Source organism: Ursus maritimus, unplaced genomic scaffold (genome assembly GCF_017311325.1).
Source record: "Ursus maritimus isolate PB19 unplaced genomic scaffold, ASM1731132v1 scaffold_11, whole genome shotgun sequence".
NCBI classification, from domain to species: Eukaryota; Metazoa; Chordata; class Mammalia; order Carnivora; family Ursidae; genus Ursus; species Ursus maritimus.
In genome coordinates this window covers 15,889,796-15,904,825 of record NW_024423453.1, presented here as the reverse complement: position 1 = coordinate 15,904,825, position 15,030 = coordinate 15,889,796, and the positions used below count along the sequence as shown (strand labels likewise).

At 34.8% G+C, this 15,030-nt stretch overlaps 1 protein-coding gene across 1 annotated transcript in view; it reads right to left on the bottom strand.

Annotated features, from left to right (window-relative positions):
* The window catches only part of KIAA1109 (KIAA1109 ortholog), a 198,170-nt gene that overhangs the window by 26,362 nt on the left and 156,778 nt on the right, over positions 1-15,030 (bottom strand). Inside the window, exons 60-70 of the mRNA XM_040626286.1 lie at positions 13,941-14,167; positions 12,680-12,810; positions 11,157-11,280; positions 9,171-9,280; positions 8,408-8,498; positions 7,791-7,853; positions 5,264-5,517; positions 4,498-4,713; positions 2,897-3,077; positions 2,219-2,420; positions 381-542 (exon numbers count right to left, since the gene is read on the bottom strand). Coding sequence (XP_040482220.1) covers positions 381-542; positions 2,219-2,420; positions 2,897-3,077; positions 4,498-4,713; positions 5,264-5,517; positions 7,791-7,853; positions 8,408-8,498; positions 9,171-9,280; positions 11,157-11,280; positions 12,680-12,810; positions 13,941-14,167 — 1,761 coding nt within the window. The remainder of the gene's footprint in view (positions 1-380; positions 543-2,218; positions 2,421-2,896; positions 3,078-4,497; positions 4,714-5,263; positions 5,518-7,790; positions 7,854-8,407; positions 8,499-9,170; positions 9,281-11,156; positions 11,281-12,679; positions 12,811-13,940; positions 14,168-15,030) is intronic.

Here is a 15,030-nt window from a genome sequence, read left to right as displayed (position 1 = left end):
ACTTAATTTATTTGTAAATGAGGACTAGATGATTTCTCAAGTTCTTTTTCAGTTCTATAATTCTTGATCACTGAGTATATTATATAATAATATATAACAGTATTAAAAATCCTTCTAAGTAATAGAATTTCAAAATATTTGTCATGCAGGGGCACCTGGATGGCTCAGTCAGTTGAGCATCTGACTCTTGATTTTGGATCAGTTCATGATCTCAGGATCCTGAGATCAAGCTCCACACTGGGTTCTAGGCTGGGCATGGAGCCTGCTTAAGGTTCTCTCTCCCATTCCCTCGGCAAGCCCCCTCCCCAACTCTGTGCTTGTGCTCTAAAAAGAAAAAAAAAATTGTGATGGGGAAGTAAATATATAAGGAGGATACTTACTTGTATAATTCCTTTCAATTGGTGTAATTGGGATAGTTTCCAGGGCTTTTTCCAGAAAATCTAATAGGCAGGGACTAATTACCATTTCTTCTGGCAATGACTGAAGTGCTACCCAGGCATATAATTTGGCTGTTTTTACTCCTCCACTTCCTTTTCCTTTGGCTAGAACATTTACAAATGTGAGGTGAATTTATAGTTCCCATACAACATATAATAATTTTGTGAGAAATTAGAACTATATATGACACTTTAATCAGGACACTTATACTTAAACCATACAACAATGCAATAAAAATAGCAGATTGATAGAAATGATATATTAATATTAGAATATAAAGATAATTAATGATACATATAATAGTTATTCCTACTTGCTCTAAGTCGCAAATGTTGCTTCAATTTTTCAAGTTTATAATTTGCTTAGCATCTCATTTAGCATTATTTTGTCTACTTAAGGAGATAGAAATTTTACTAACAATATTTTGTGTTAAGTGAGGAAAAATATTTTCAGGCTTTCCTATGTTCCTGCTGTTCTTAGCTTGTAGATCTTTATAATGCCTCCCTACATGGACTGCCATCCCTCTTTCTTTCTACATAACAAATATTTCTGTGTGAGTAGAATGAATATAATAGCTAAGACTTAGCTAACTTTGGCTTAGGTTTCCACCCCCAACATATATTAGCTTTGTAAACCTAGTAAAGCAGCTCAACTTCTATGAGCCTGAACTTTCCTCATGTATAAAATGGGGATAATAATATCTGTCCAGCACTTAATGGGCATAGACGTCAATTCAAAAGTGATATAAAAATATTATGCATTATTATCACATTTATTAGCTATTTTAAAAGATTTATATATCAAATTCCATCTCTCAAATGAAACATTTTAACTAATTCTTGTCCAGTCTGATATTCCCTTTTTTTGGAAATTCTACTATATATATAAGGTATCATTCATGTGGTGTGGTAGCCAGATTCCAAAATAGCTTCCAGTGGCCCTTGGTATTCATGCCCTTGTGTAGTTTTCTCCTGCACTGAATAGAGCTGACCTGTATGCTCACTAAGATATTGTGGAAGTGATGGTTTGTGACTTCTGAGGCTAAGCCGTAAGAGATACTGCAACTTCAGCTATGTTCTCTTTTGGATCACTCCTTTTGAGGGAAGTCAGCTTCCTTGTTATGAGAACATTCAAGGAGCCCAGTGGACAGGCCCACGTGGGGAGGAACTAAAGCATCAGTTTGCCCACCATGTGAACGGGATGTGATGGAAGTAGATTATCCAGACCCAGTTGAGCATTCTGATGACTGCAGCGTTAGTCAACATCTTGACTACAATGTCATGAGAGACTGTCAAGTTAGATTCACTAGCCAAACTGCTCCTGAATTTCTGATCCACACAAACTGTGTTTGAGGTTATAAGCCACCAGGTTTGGAATCACTTGTTATGCAATAATAGATAATTAATAAATGTGGTTAAGACCAATGCACTTTGTCTTGAAAGCGTAAGTTTGATGTTTCCATCTAGATCATAAGCTCCCAAATATGAACTACATAAAAATTTTCCAAAATATATACAGATTTAAAAAGTTAAGTAAATAAACTATCTAGCATATTAAGTTTCTTTTCACACTGACATTCTAAGGTAGTATCAGTTTGAAAAATAGCAAAAAGTCAGTCCACACTTCCATATGCTATTTTTATACAGTTGTTATTGACACGTCTATGTGATTTTTTTCTTTAACATATGAATTTGCAAGAAATTCTCAATAGAGCAAGTAGGTGATGACTAATAAGTTAACAAAAAATAAATTAAAAATAAAGTATATTTTCCTGAAATACCTGAGGGAATAGGTGGGGGTTGGGGAGGAAGTAAGGTGTTAGTCTTGCTCTGGACAGTGCAAGGTAAAGGAGGAGAAGGAGGAGATGGTGCACTATCTTTCATACCATACAGCTTGGACTCTTTAGAGAGGGTTCTTGGCAAGGAAGATCCTCTGGAGGCATTGGGTGATTCGGTCTTTAGTGTCTTGGAATTGTAATGCAGCTGTATTAAGACAAATAAACTTCCAAAATTAAAATAATGAAGATGAGAAAAACATATGTAGAAAAGTGTGAAAGAAAGTACACCAATCCAGGAGTCAGAAGACCCAGTTTCAGTTTTTACAAGTTAATGCTGTGATGCTAGCAAGATTCTTCAGTCATCCCAGATAATAAGTTCCTTCTAGCTTTAATTCTAAAATCTAAAAAATAGGCGTTTAATTAAGTTGGACTAGGAAAGGTTCGGGAAATGTAATGAGTATCAACGCAAAAAAAAGTAACTTCTTACTGACAAATTTTAATGGAAAAGCTGTATAAAAGAAGTGGCACTTGCAATTTGGATATTCTTATGTTCAGAATATAGCTGTATCAGAGAAAACTGTTGGAACATCTCACTTTAATATAATCAGTAAAGGAAGAACATGTATGATAGAAAATAAACACTGCTAAGAATAATCTAATCCTAGACTTTAAGGTTTTTACCTTTACATCAACTCCAGGAATGTAAAATACTGTGGTTTCTAAGTCACTAGACTTTGTCTGTAGAGATGATGGCACTTTCTTGCCAGTCATTAAATGGGTGGTAGAAGCATAATTAGTTTGAAACTTCTTCTTTTTTGAAGGAGAATCTTGGTCTAAACTCCTGGAACTTCTATCATAACTCCTATAAATAGAAAAATGATTTTTATCTTTTTTAAAAAAAGGCATTTATCTCCTTTTGTTTAAAATCAAACTTTTACTTATACAGTAAGCGGAAAGTAAGCCTTCATTAATCAAGTTGAAAAAGGAAAGCTCATTAGTGCCTGGAGCTACACTGGCTAACACCATGCAGGATGATGTTCATGTTGTATGCTCTGTAACTACAGAGAGCAGCCACCTTTAATCTTTCCTGAGGTCGCAGGTGTTTCACATGAACATATTAGGTTGAGCCAAATGAATTTGCCTTTTACACATAGGTAAAACCAGCTGAATATCAGCAATTTATTGTAATGAATTAACATGCTTTTTTTATTATTATTATGTTATGTTAGTCACCATACAGTATATCATTAGTTTTTGATGTAGTGTTCCATGATTCATTGTTTGCATATAACACCCAGTGCTCCATGCAATAGGTGCCCTCCTTAATACCCTTCACCCGGCTGGCCCATCCCCCCTACCCCTCTTCCCCTCTAATCCTTACTACTACACTTGTAGGAATTTAACTGTTTAAGTGCCTTTTTATCTTCTCATTTTATAACATCCCCCTTAGACAAAAAGACCATTTAAAAATCGTTTTTTTTCTTAAATGTAATTTCTATACCCAACACTGGGCTCGAACTCACAACCCTGAGGATCAAGAGTTGCATGATTTACCGACTGAGCCTGCTAGGTGCCCGTAAAAGTCTTTTATTATGAAAGATTTCAAACATGCAAAAAGTAAACAGAACGATGAACTGTGAACCCCAACGGCTCCATCTCCCAGATTCAACAACTGTCAGCATTCTGTCCCTTTTTTTTAATCGACATTTCCGCCCACTCCCCATCTATCCGATCTATCAATTATTATTTTCTTTAGCTCTTTTTTAGATTAGGAAAGAAAAGCAAAAATTCAAAGAAAAAATAATCTAATCTTAAGCCTATTTATACCACCACTTTTTCAATGCTGGAGACAAATGCTAAAGCTGCAGGGTGTCCTGAACCGCGTTCTGGTAACACTGAGACCTCTGTCCCCTGTCTCCCAATCTTGCTTTTTCTCTGAATTCATCAAAACTCTGAATAACCAAGATATCTTTGAGTACTGCACTGTTCTTTAAAACAGAAATGTGCACAATACAAGAACAGAGACTGAGAAATTCAGGCTTATTTAAAGGGGAATTACAAAGATACAACTCTTTTAATTAAATTGCTATAATCTAAAGCAGAAATGCATTTCTAGTTGCCAGAAAATTTTATACACTTGTTTAAAGAAATAGTATGTTATACAAAAAACCACTCAAACTTATTTGGGACATGGGTGAAAAAGCTGTTTGTAATTCAGTGATACATCAGTAGTATTTCTAACAAATGAAGTTATATGTACCCTTTTCTGACCAATTTCTTACCTTCTTAAGCTTATATCGTCATGTTCTTGTAGAAGGGTAGTTGGGTGAAGCACACATTTTCCACTATCAATTTCCACCCGTATATCAAGTTCAAAGTCAATGTTTCTCTCTGTAGCTGTGCCACTAAGACTTCGGTTGACTGGAGCTGTGGGCCAGCGTTCTGTAAATAGCTGATGAACAGCAGCAAAGCCTGTTGCTTTTTTACGAGATGTGTGTCTAGAGAAAGAACAACTGATCGTTACATTGTATTAAATTGGAAGAATTTTCAACAAATTATTTCCCAATATGTTATGAGCAATAGTCTGTAAATAAATTTTACTGTTTTATAAATTCATACATATGACTCAACTAGCTCATACTAATTGAAGCTTTTCCTAAGTTTGATGGAGTCACATTTTATCCAACAACCATGCATTCAGTAACTACTGTATGCCAGGCAACATGCTAGGTGCTGAGGACACAGGCATAATCACTGCTATTAAGGAGTCTCAGTATCAGTGTATGAACCATATTCCATTTGAGGAGATTCCATTTCTGCAAAAAGTAAAATGCTATTTTCCTGATCTTATTAAAGGGAAAGAAAAAAATAATGTCATATGGAGCTAAATTACATTAGTAAACCATGGCTATGCCTCTTAGTGTGACTCTGGCCAGGCACATTAAAATTTTTTTCTGTAAAATTTAATAGTTACACATAGTGCTTTAACGGTCAGTGCTAGACTCTGAAATACTACCTATGGGTCTCAAAACAAAAAAGGCCACTTACGAGGGTTTCCTGTAAATATAAAATCTTTCCCTCTCATGGTCTTCATCCTTTTCATCCTTCTCAGAATCTTCACTAGTAGAAGACAAACTGTCATCCCGTCGGCCCTCTTCAGGTTGGAAAGGAATGCCTGATGAATACCCTCCTGGAGTTTTGGGAGAACTGAACACGGAATATGATCCTTCACTATTTGAGGAGTAATGGGATGGACCTTCAATGGTTACTGACAAAAGGTCCAGTTCTGTCTCTTCTGGAAACTGAATGTAAAAAGAGAAGACATGAATCAGGTTCATATTATATGTCTCTTCTTAATTAAAAAAAAAAAAGAAAAAATATATGTTTAAACATTTAAAGTTCTCTCAGAGTTGAATTTCCTCACTCTGAACTGAAAGAAAGTCATATGAAATGGCACACCAAGGAAGGAAGCAGGTCTTACCACAGACAGTCACACTACTGACATATTAAAAATCAGAATGAAATTTTATGTTACATAAGCTTATATCATCCTGCTAATTAGTACATATTGTGTAATTCCATAAGCATAAGTTAAACATGCTGTGGAGACAAAGCAAACAGTGTGATCAACTGTAAATCAGAAGGGAAAAGAGCAATTAGCGACGGAAGAGCATGCAGTGTCGGTACAGAAAGTACTTCATGGTTCTAGATGCTTTTTATAGATAGCTTTTAAAAATGAGTCCTAGATCGATGTGCCAGTCATTATGTAATTAAAGATGTCAATCAAACTTAAGAATACTATTTTTTAAGGTGAATGGTTTATTCACCTTATTCACAGTTTATTATAAACACTGTGTCACTGAGAATTGCACCAGGAGACCACTGTATTGAAAGTAGATCAAAAAAACAAAACAAAACAAAACAACAAAACTTCCTATGATCTAATTTGTATTCTTAATTTTAAGAGTTGCTGAAATATCCTTTGAAAATGTGATAAGCCTTTGTAAAGTGTTATGTGCAAGGTAATGTAACTTATTGATGCTATTAGATACAACAAACTCAGATACACGAAAATAGAGTACTATAATAAAAATTTCAAACATGCAGAATTCTGCTTTCCTCACTTTTTATATTATACATGTTATTTAGTAAATAAGTAAAACAGATTTTACCAGAACATCTTCAATTTTTAAAAGAATCTGTGTAAATATCCCTTTGTTTTATATTTATTTTACATTTAACCATGCCTTAATGATCTATTTTATAATTTGTGATTTTTATATACTATTTTTTACAAATAGCATACACTACTATTTAAAAATAGGACTTGAACCAATTCAAATATTAATGCCTTTAAGAATTACTTAATCATTTCAAAATATACACATAAATCAAATCATTAGTTTTACATCTGAAACTGATATAATGTTATATGTCTCAAAAAAAAATTGGATGGGGAAAAATCAATTAGGAGAACCCCTCAATTCAATTCTGTAAATGATTATTTCCAAATTCATTTTTAGAAAAAAAGGACATGTTTATCAAGCTCCCTATAATCTCATAGTTGTAAAACAAAATTCAGGGGCGCCTGGGTGGCACAGTGGTTAAGCGTCTGCCTTCGGCTCAGGGCGTGATCCTGGCGTTATGGGATCGAGCCCCACATCAGGCTCCTCCGCTATGAGCCTGCTTCTTCCTCCCCCACTCCCTCTGCTTGTGTTCCCTCTCTCGCTGGCTGTCTCTATCTCTGTCAAATAAATAAATAAAATCTTTAAAAAATAAAAAAAAATAAAAAAAAAATAAAACAAAATTCAGTTTGACTAAATTCAGTGTAACTACAGGATACGTACTAAAACTATAGCTTAAGAGGGCAGGGAAACAAAATATATGTGGAGTAAGTGCCAGTTTTTAATGTAACTTGACAGAAAATTCCTAGACAAAGATTTATATACCTAGTGTACAGATATACTTTTAAAATTTAATTTTACTTTCATGACTTACATTTAGGGAAAATTAAGGTTCATAAAAATGTTAAATTAACTTGTAAGTCCTTGTGTAGCACATTTTCCATACTGTTTTGAATATAATTTTTAAATGGATTGTTTTTATAAATGTATGCTTTTTATGCATATACGGAGACTCCAAAGAAATAACATTCATTGATTAATTTGTTGTTCTGAGAGAAGTTTGATTCTAGTTTCAATTAGTTAAAAATTTTTTTAAAGAAATGATTCATTTTGTGGTTGAATGTAGTGAAAAGAGATTCACTTAGGGATTAGCAAAGAACTAATAAATAGCAGCTTTTGATTTACGATTTGGTTAATTTGGTAAGCTGATTTAGTCTTTAATTTTGGAGATTCAGTAATTAATATTATACAAAGAAATACAAAACTAAAATATATTCATGCAAGATCTTATAAAACATACATGATGAAAAAGAATTCAAACAATCTTAGAGCTTTATGTAAAATATTTTTGAGGTCTGAGTTTAGTATAAAATGAGAGGAAGACGTTTTGAAAGCAGATTTTCAGGGTGGTTTATTAGTTTTAAAGCAAAATTTATGTTGTTCTTAAGTACCTGAAAATACCCTTCCCCAGGACAGCTGGATTGTGGCGTACTTCCCCATATTGTTTTTTTCAACTTAATTAAAATAATAAGAAAATATATAAAAACTCATGAAAAATAATAAAACAATGGTTTAAAAGCAAACATTCAAAAAACAAAAAAAACATGTTAACATAAATTTTAATACATATAAAATTAAATACAACTTTTAAAGCTGACCTTCTGACTTCTAGGTTTCTGCTATTACCTCTATATATTCTGAACTAAAATACATAATGAGATAAATACATAGAGTATAAACATTTCACATTTACACTTGTGTAAAAGACCTAGTTTAATGTGGATTTCAACTTGAAAGTAAAATTATTCAACAAAGTCTTTCTACCTAAGAGCAAGCAGTATGGAATCTTTATTCTAGGTGCAAAACACTAACATAAGCAGCATGGCTCTCAAACAATAGCACAGAGGCAGTGCCCTGCTGTCTAGTAAAGACACTTCATCCATCACAATCCACACTTTCAAAATTGTAGGTAGGAATTCATATTTTGAAACTGTGTAACTACTATAATTTCGTAATTACTAAAAATTATTTGGCACTGTGTATCTCTACCAAATACTATTTCTCTTACTGTATCTTGGATATTGAAAGTTACTCTGGGTCCAGGAGAGGCTGCATCCACACGGATTTCAGGGAGCTCCTCAGTTTCTCCTATTCGAGAACTGGAAGTAAAATATAAAGTTACAAAACATTAATATTCTTTTTTTAATAAGTCCCTGGACTTTATAAAAGTCTAACAAATGACAGTAACATTTTAAATATTTCTAAATATTTACCTTATCCAAGGATTAAATTTTTGGTATCCCATTTCTTAATCCTTAGCATCCCATAAAAAAAAAACAACACTGCATGTTTTGATTAACATGAGATTTTCTGAAACTGAATCATATAAAAAATTTATACTTCTTACTTTAAGTGCTCATTCATTAGTAAGACAGTATTTTTCTTTAATATGTAGAATTTTCATTTTTTTCGTATGCTAAATATGTATGTAGTCACACCTTTTATAAAATGGCCAACATGCGGCAGCAGCTACTAATCTGCACATACCCATTTCTTTGAATAGTCTGTAAGTTTATCCATAAGCTTGTCTAAATAACAATGTATTTCTTTACTAAAAAGCACACAGTGATTGCGGTATAAATACAATAGAGGAATTCCTCAAACTTTTTAGTTTGACAGTATCCATTATTACTGGTATTTGCCTAATAAGGTTCATTTTTGCTCCCTTAATTATGTAATTTCCCCAATGAGAACATAATAAATTAGTAGTGGACCTTCGTAAAGGAGTCAGCAATTTTATTACTGGTTTCAGTGGTGGAAATATATATTACCTTGCCCTTTCCATTCGTTTAAGAGGAGGTCTTCCAGAAGCAGAAATGCTTTTTGAACGGCTATAACTTGGTTTGTAACCCAAACCCCACTTATCCTTTAGAGAAGCAGCCTAATGAAATGGGAGAGGAAGAGTAACTTTAGACAGTTGCTTATTGTCATAATATCTGACTACAGATAAAATATTCTATTTAACAAAATAGTATGTTTCCCCCAGGTCAATCACATGTTACTTTAAATTTGACTTTAAATGTCACTCAACAGTATAGATGGATCAAAGCAGAGTAGGACTCAGCTACTCTTTAGGCCTAATGTCAATTAGAACAGCTGTACAACGGAAATATGATTTACCATCTGGCCTGAGAAAAGAAAAAGATTGGGAGCAGGCATGAGGGGGTACAGAAATAAGGTGAGAAGAAACAATTAAAAAGAAGAGAAAGGCAAAAGAAAATGAGAATAAAAGGAAAGATTCTGGAAGAAAGCTGGGTGGGGGGAGGAGATGAAAGGGAGATCAGAGGAGAGCAGAAGGGGAGAGACAGAGAGGCTGGGGAGGCGGGACCATCAATCATCTCAAGGAGCACCCACGGGCACTCCTGCCATGGCAATCCATTATAGGAAAGAAAAGAAAGGGATGACCTCAACACTTTACTTGTCTCCAAATCCCTCTTCTCCAAATGTGTAGTTGGGGGCTAGATATTGAAAAGATGCCAAGACAACGGAGATGTGGAATGCAAGAGGACTGAGGAGGAAGTGAGGTGAGATACATACTAAGAACACTGCTAAAACTTTGAGAATTTCCCCAATTTTCTCTACCTAGTTTTATATTTAACAGTCAATTACCAAGTATAAACTACCTTATAAATAGTACATAAGCAGTATTTTAATTCTATTGTATGACTGTTAGGTATATAGAAGCAAAAATTTTAAACACAGACTTATGCATTACAGATTATCACTATCCATTTTTTGCCATCAGAAGACAGTGATGAATAGCTTAAATTGGATTTTATCTGCAATTTGAATAAACAATTTAGAACAGTATTCAAACTAGGGTGTCTGGGAGTTTGGGCTGATCAAGAAAGTTCAAGCCAATGAACCCTGGATCCCTGCAACCTTTCCCCACTTCCTCTGGCCCTAGAAGCTCTGATTTAATGTTTTTTATGTATTAGGGTGCCACCAAAAAAGTAGAGGGTTCTGCTGATTATTTAAAAAAAAAAAAAAAGTTAAGAACCTACCTTTTTTTAAAAAATTAGTTTTTCCACTAACAAGACCACCTTGAACCAAGGCAACCTACCTCCATTTGAATACATTTGAGAACTTTATTTCCTTAGAACTATATGTGTATAGTATATCTATCCACATATTTATTTCACTTGTTCAGCAATTGGACTAAATCCCAAAAAATGTGGTAGGACATGGGGTCAAAGATAAATAACTTGTTGTTTCAGAGACTCAAATTCTAGTTAGGACAACCAAACGTGCAAAGAAAAGAGAATGAAGTGCTGAGAGTACGTAGTGGCTGAGAGGTAAAGTCAGCTGTGGAAAATGGGACAGGAGTAGAATGGACATCTCAAAAGACTCATATTTGAGTTAGAGACTAAAAAGAAAGTATGGTTTTATGAAAGGGGGACAAAAGATGGTGTCTAAGGACAGACTGTAGAGTTCCACTGTTTGGGTTTAATATTGGCTCCACCGAGATTAATGGCTATATAACCTTGGTCAAATTTCTTGACTTCTCTCTGTCTCAGTTTCCTCATTTTTAAAATGGGGAAAATAATACAAGCTACCTTATATGGCTATTGTAAAGATTTAATGGGTTGTTAAATGTAAAGTGCTTTAAACAGTGTCTAGTACATAGTACATATGAGATGTATAAATCAAGTAAATGGAGAAAGAAAGAACTTAAGCATGGTCACAAAGTTTCATAAAGTAAAAAATAAAAGAATGGTCTACTCGAATAATAAAATTCTTTTTAAATGTTTACTCACTCGCATACTGGACCTCCGTAATTTCTTACGAACGTCTCTTCGAATATCATTCACTGCAACAGATTCTAACTGTTGATAACGTTGAATTTCCTGGTTTATGGTTCCTTCACTTGCACCTAATTTTCTGGATGCAAAACAAATATGACTATTAGTGTAAAGAGGTAACAGAGTAAGACTGAGTTTTATTTGCTCCTTTTTTCATTCTTTCACTTATTAGAATATCAAAGATTATATATGGATAGGCCAAAATCCTCCATAAAGTTAACACTCATACCTAGTAAACCATAAAAAAAAGCTCTCTAATATTTTAGGAAATGTCTCTTTCCCACTTCTGCATTAAAAGCCTCTATGACAATCTCATGAAACCTATAGACCCACTCTACAGAATAATGTCTACATGTAAAATTCTACATAAATTTAAGCCTCAGGTAAAATTTAAAGGGAAGAAGTATATTTTGCTTCAAGTCATTTTTAACCTGAGAGCAAAACTCAAACTGTAATGTAAGTCAACAGGAAAATGTGAATCACTGTACTATAATTAATTTACAGACCAATTTTTAGACAATACTTTTCACTGTACAAAATGCACATACTTGTCTAGAGTCCCCGAATGCAAAAACCACACACACAGGTGGTGTATGAAGATTAGAAAAGATGAGGCATGACTATCACCTTTTGGGAAAACAAAAATTTCAAAGTTTGACAAGAAGGATATTTAGTCTTCTAGAGCAAGTATTATTTAATCTATGCAGCAGCAAAAGAAAAAAATTACCACCACCTGCTGCCCCCTCTCTACTCACCCTGTATGCATTTAGTTCTAGAGAACTGCTAATACAAGCAGGCAAAAAAAAGCATGAACTTTGAATTCAAACACACCCAAGTTCAAATTCCACTTTTTTAATCTCCTGAGCCAGTTTTCTCATCTATGAAGTTTGGATAATACCATCTAATCTCACAGAAATCTTGTGAGGATTACACTGAAATAACATGTCAGATTCACAATTGGTACTTAACAAGTGCTAAATTTGTTTCCTGCCTTAAAAATCTACATTTCACACATGTGTTGTAATGAGCACTGGGTGTTATACGCAACTAATGAATCGTTGAACATTACATCAAAAACTAATGATGTACTATATGTTGGCTAACTGAACAACAAAAAAATTACATTCCAGAAATATCAATGTTAGCATTGTTAACATACATTAACTCATATGTTAACATACACATGTGAAGGTATGTGTAGGTGTATATACACGTGCAGAGATATGTATATGTGATACACAGTAAGTCATAAACTGCCCAGAAATGGGGAATTGTGATGAGTGCTGGACCAGAACTTCATGCCTAACTTCATCACTAATGGATGTATGATCTCAGGAAAGTTATCAAACTTTATTGGACCTTGGTGATCTCACTTATAAATTAAAGAGGTTGTACTGGCCCAAATCCAGTTTTCTCCATATTTAAAATTCTATGATTCTATTATTTAAAAATATTACATTAAAAATCATTACACATACTTAAGATCATCTATTACTTTGGCCTGTTCATTCAGTTCTCTGATATCCACTATACGCTTCATAATTTTTCTTCCTCTAAGTTCTCCTGGCTGGCTGCAAGATGCTCCTTGTCTTCGATAATCTACAGCTTCCTGAAAAATCAAAAGCATGTCTGTCAATACCACCCTCAGGTCACACAGCAAATCTATACTATCACAAAAATAACACCTTAAATCAAAGGAAGCATGCAAGAATCAAAGCCATCTATATCAAGTAAGATGATTGGAATTCTCTAGTGATTCAAATCCCTTCATTTTCACAAGGAATCTACATGGTTGCTACCTACGTTTCCCCATGAGTGAGCTCTGCATGCTTTCAAATGGGACTGGCTAGACTCAGGGGAGCCCCACATCTCTGGGTCACAAAGATACTCTGCAGGAACAGAATAGCGCTGATTTGGGGGCGTCAGGCCTAGCAGGTGATTTACAAGTCGCTGCCCAAAGGTGAGCTTGTGGCCATCTCCACTTACTGAACTTCCATCTGAACTCTAAATGATAAACAGTAACATTAATTTTTTGAAAATTTCTTTTCAAGAACAAGACTATTTCATGAAACGATAGTTAAAAGATACTTTAAAATTTTTAAACCAATACCAGAACAAAAGCAGACCTACCAAATAATTTATACTATAAAATATACAATATAGAGGGAAACACATCTTTTTAAATGTATACTTTATTTTGTGCGCATGCACTTTGCTTTTGAGATGCATTTTTTAACACCTTTATTGAGATCTAATCCATCCGCCATAAAATTCACCCATTTAAAATGTACAATTCAATGGTTTTGAGAATATTCACAAAGTTGTACGACTGTCACCACAATCTGTTTAGAACGTTTTCACCACTCCCCACACCCAAATGAAACCTCATAACTAACATCAGTCTCTCTCCATTCCCCATCCCCAACTCTTCCAGCCCTCAGCAACCACTAATATACTGTCGGTCTCTACAGGTTTGCTGGCACTTTGCTTTTAACATTAGTACATTACCTGTAGGTTAAGGTGCAAATTTGTTGACAGTTATTATGAAAACTATCAATGATAAAGACAATATTATAAAATTAAAAAACAACATCATAAAATATAGACACAGGGAACCACCACTCTCTTCCTTCCTCTACAATTATCAACTACAATATAATAAATAACGTTAAGTCAATCTTTTTCCCTGTCTCAGGGTAAAGGCCAGTCCAGGAAAGTCTAACAGTTGAGTTTACTTACAGTGTGGATAGTGGGAGACATAGTATCAACTTCATCCTCATCTGACAGGTCAGCTATGTTCACTGAATTTAGATCGGCAATGTCATCTATGTCCTCCTCTCCTGTCAGTGTCGTAAGGGTATTGCCCAGAGCATTAAGTCTTTTGCCAATGTTAGGATCCATGTGGACATCGATCCCACACATTTTCCACAAAACATTGAGTGTCCATGTTCCAGCACTACTACTTTCTGTTTAAATAAAGAAGTGGCATTTTTGGTAAGTCTTGAGTACAGAAATTTAAATCAATCTATATTTAAGGAATAAAAAGAATGATGATGGCCTTGTGTAACAACTAATCTCTCTCACAGCTAGGTCTGGGATTGATTTCCCTTTGCAGAGTGTGCATCTCTTGTTTCCTCTGTGCAGCACCCTTCTTTCTCCTGTGTACTATGGATTCCCTCTTCTCCCCACTCCCAAATTCCCATGGCTGTAGTGAGAATTGCCATGACCCTCACTCATTAGCCAGAATCAGATAAGTAGGCCAGGTTAGGGTCAAAGTTCGAAAACTAAAAACCTTCCCTGGACTTCAGAAAATAATGGTCCCTCTCTAATGACTGAGGGTGAGGGAATGAGGCTCATGAGCTGTTGGCAGCCGTATTTCCTGCCATGTGTAAGGAGGAGGTCAGCAGTATGAAGAAAATGAAGCAGCCAGAGAGGAGCAAAGAAAAAAGCCCTGATGGTGGCTGAAATCCTGGATCCAGGAGTTTCTGAGGGCCCCTGAATTGACGTGGTTCCTTAACTTCACTGAGCTAGCCATTCCTAAGTTTAACTGTGATCTGCATATATCCTTTTAATAAACTCCCCCTTTTGGTTTTGAGTGCGTTGTCGTCACTTATAAACCAAAGTCCTGACAAAGACTTTTATGTGACCTTTCTCCAAATATGTATGTTTACTTAACTCAGTCATCACCCTTTCCTTCTAACATTACTCCTGGAAATTTCCTAACCTTTTCAGTTCTCTGTCAGTCGGACCAATGGCCTTGCTACTTTCTGAGACAATTTACTTAGGATGAGCACCAAGGCTAGGCTTGGGGAGGGTAACAGGAAATAGT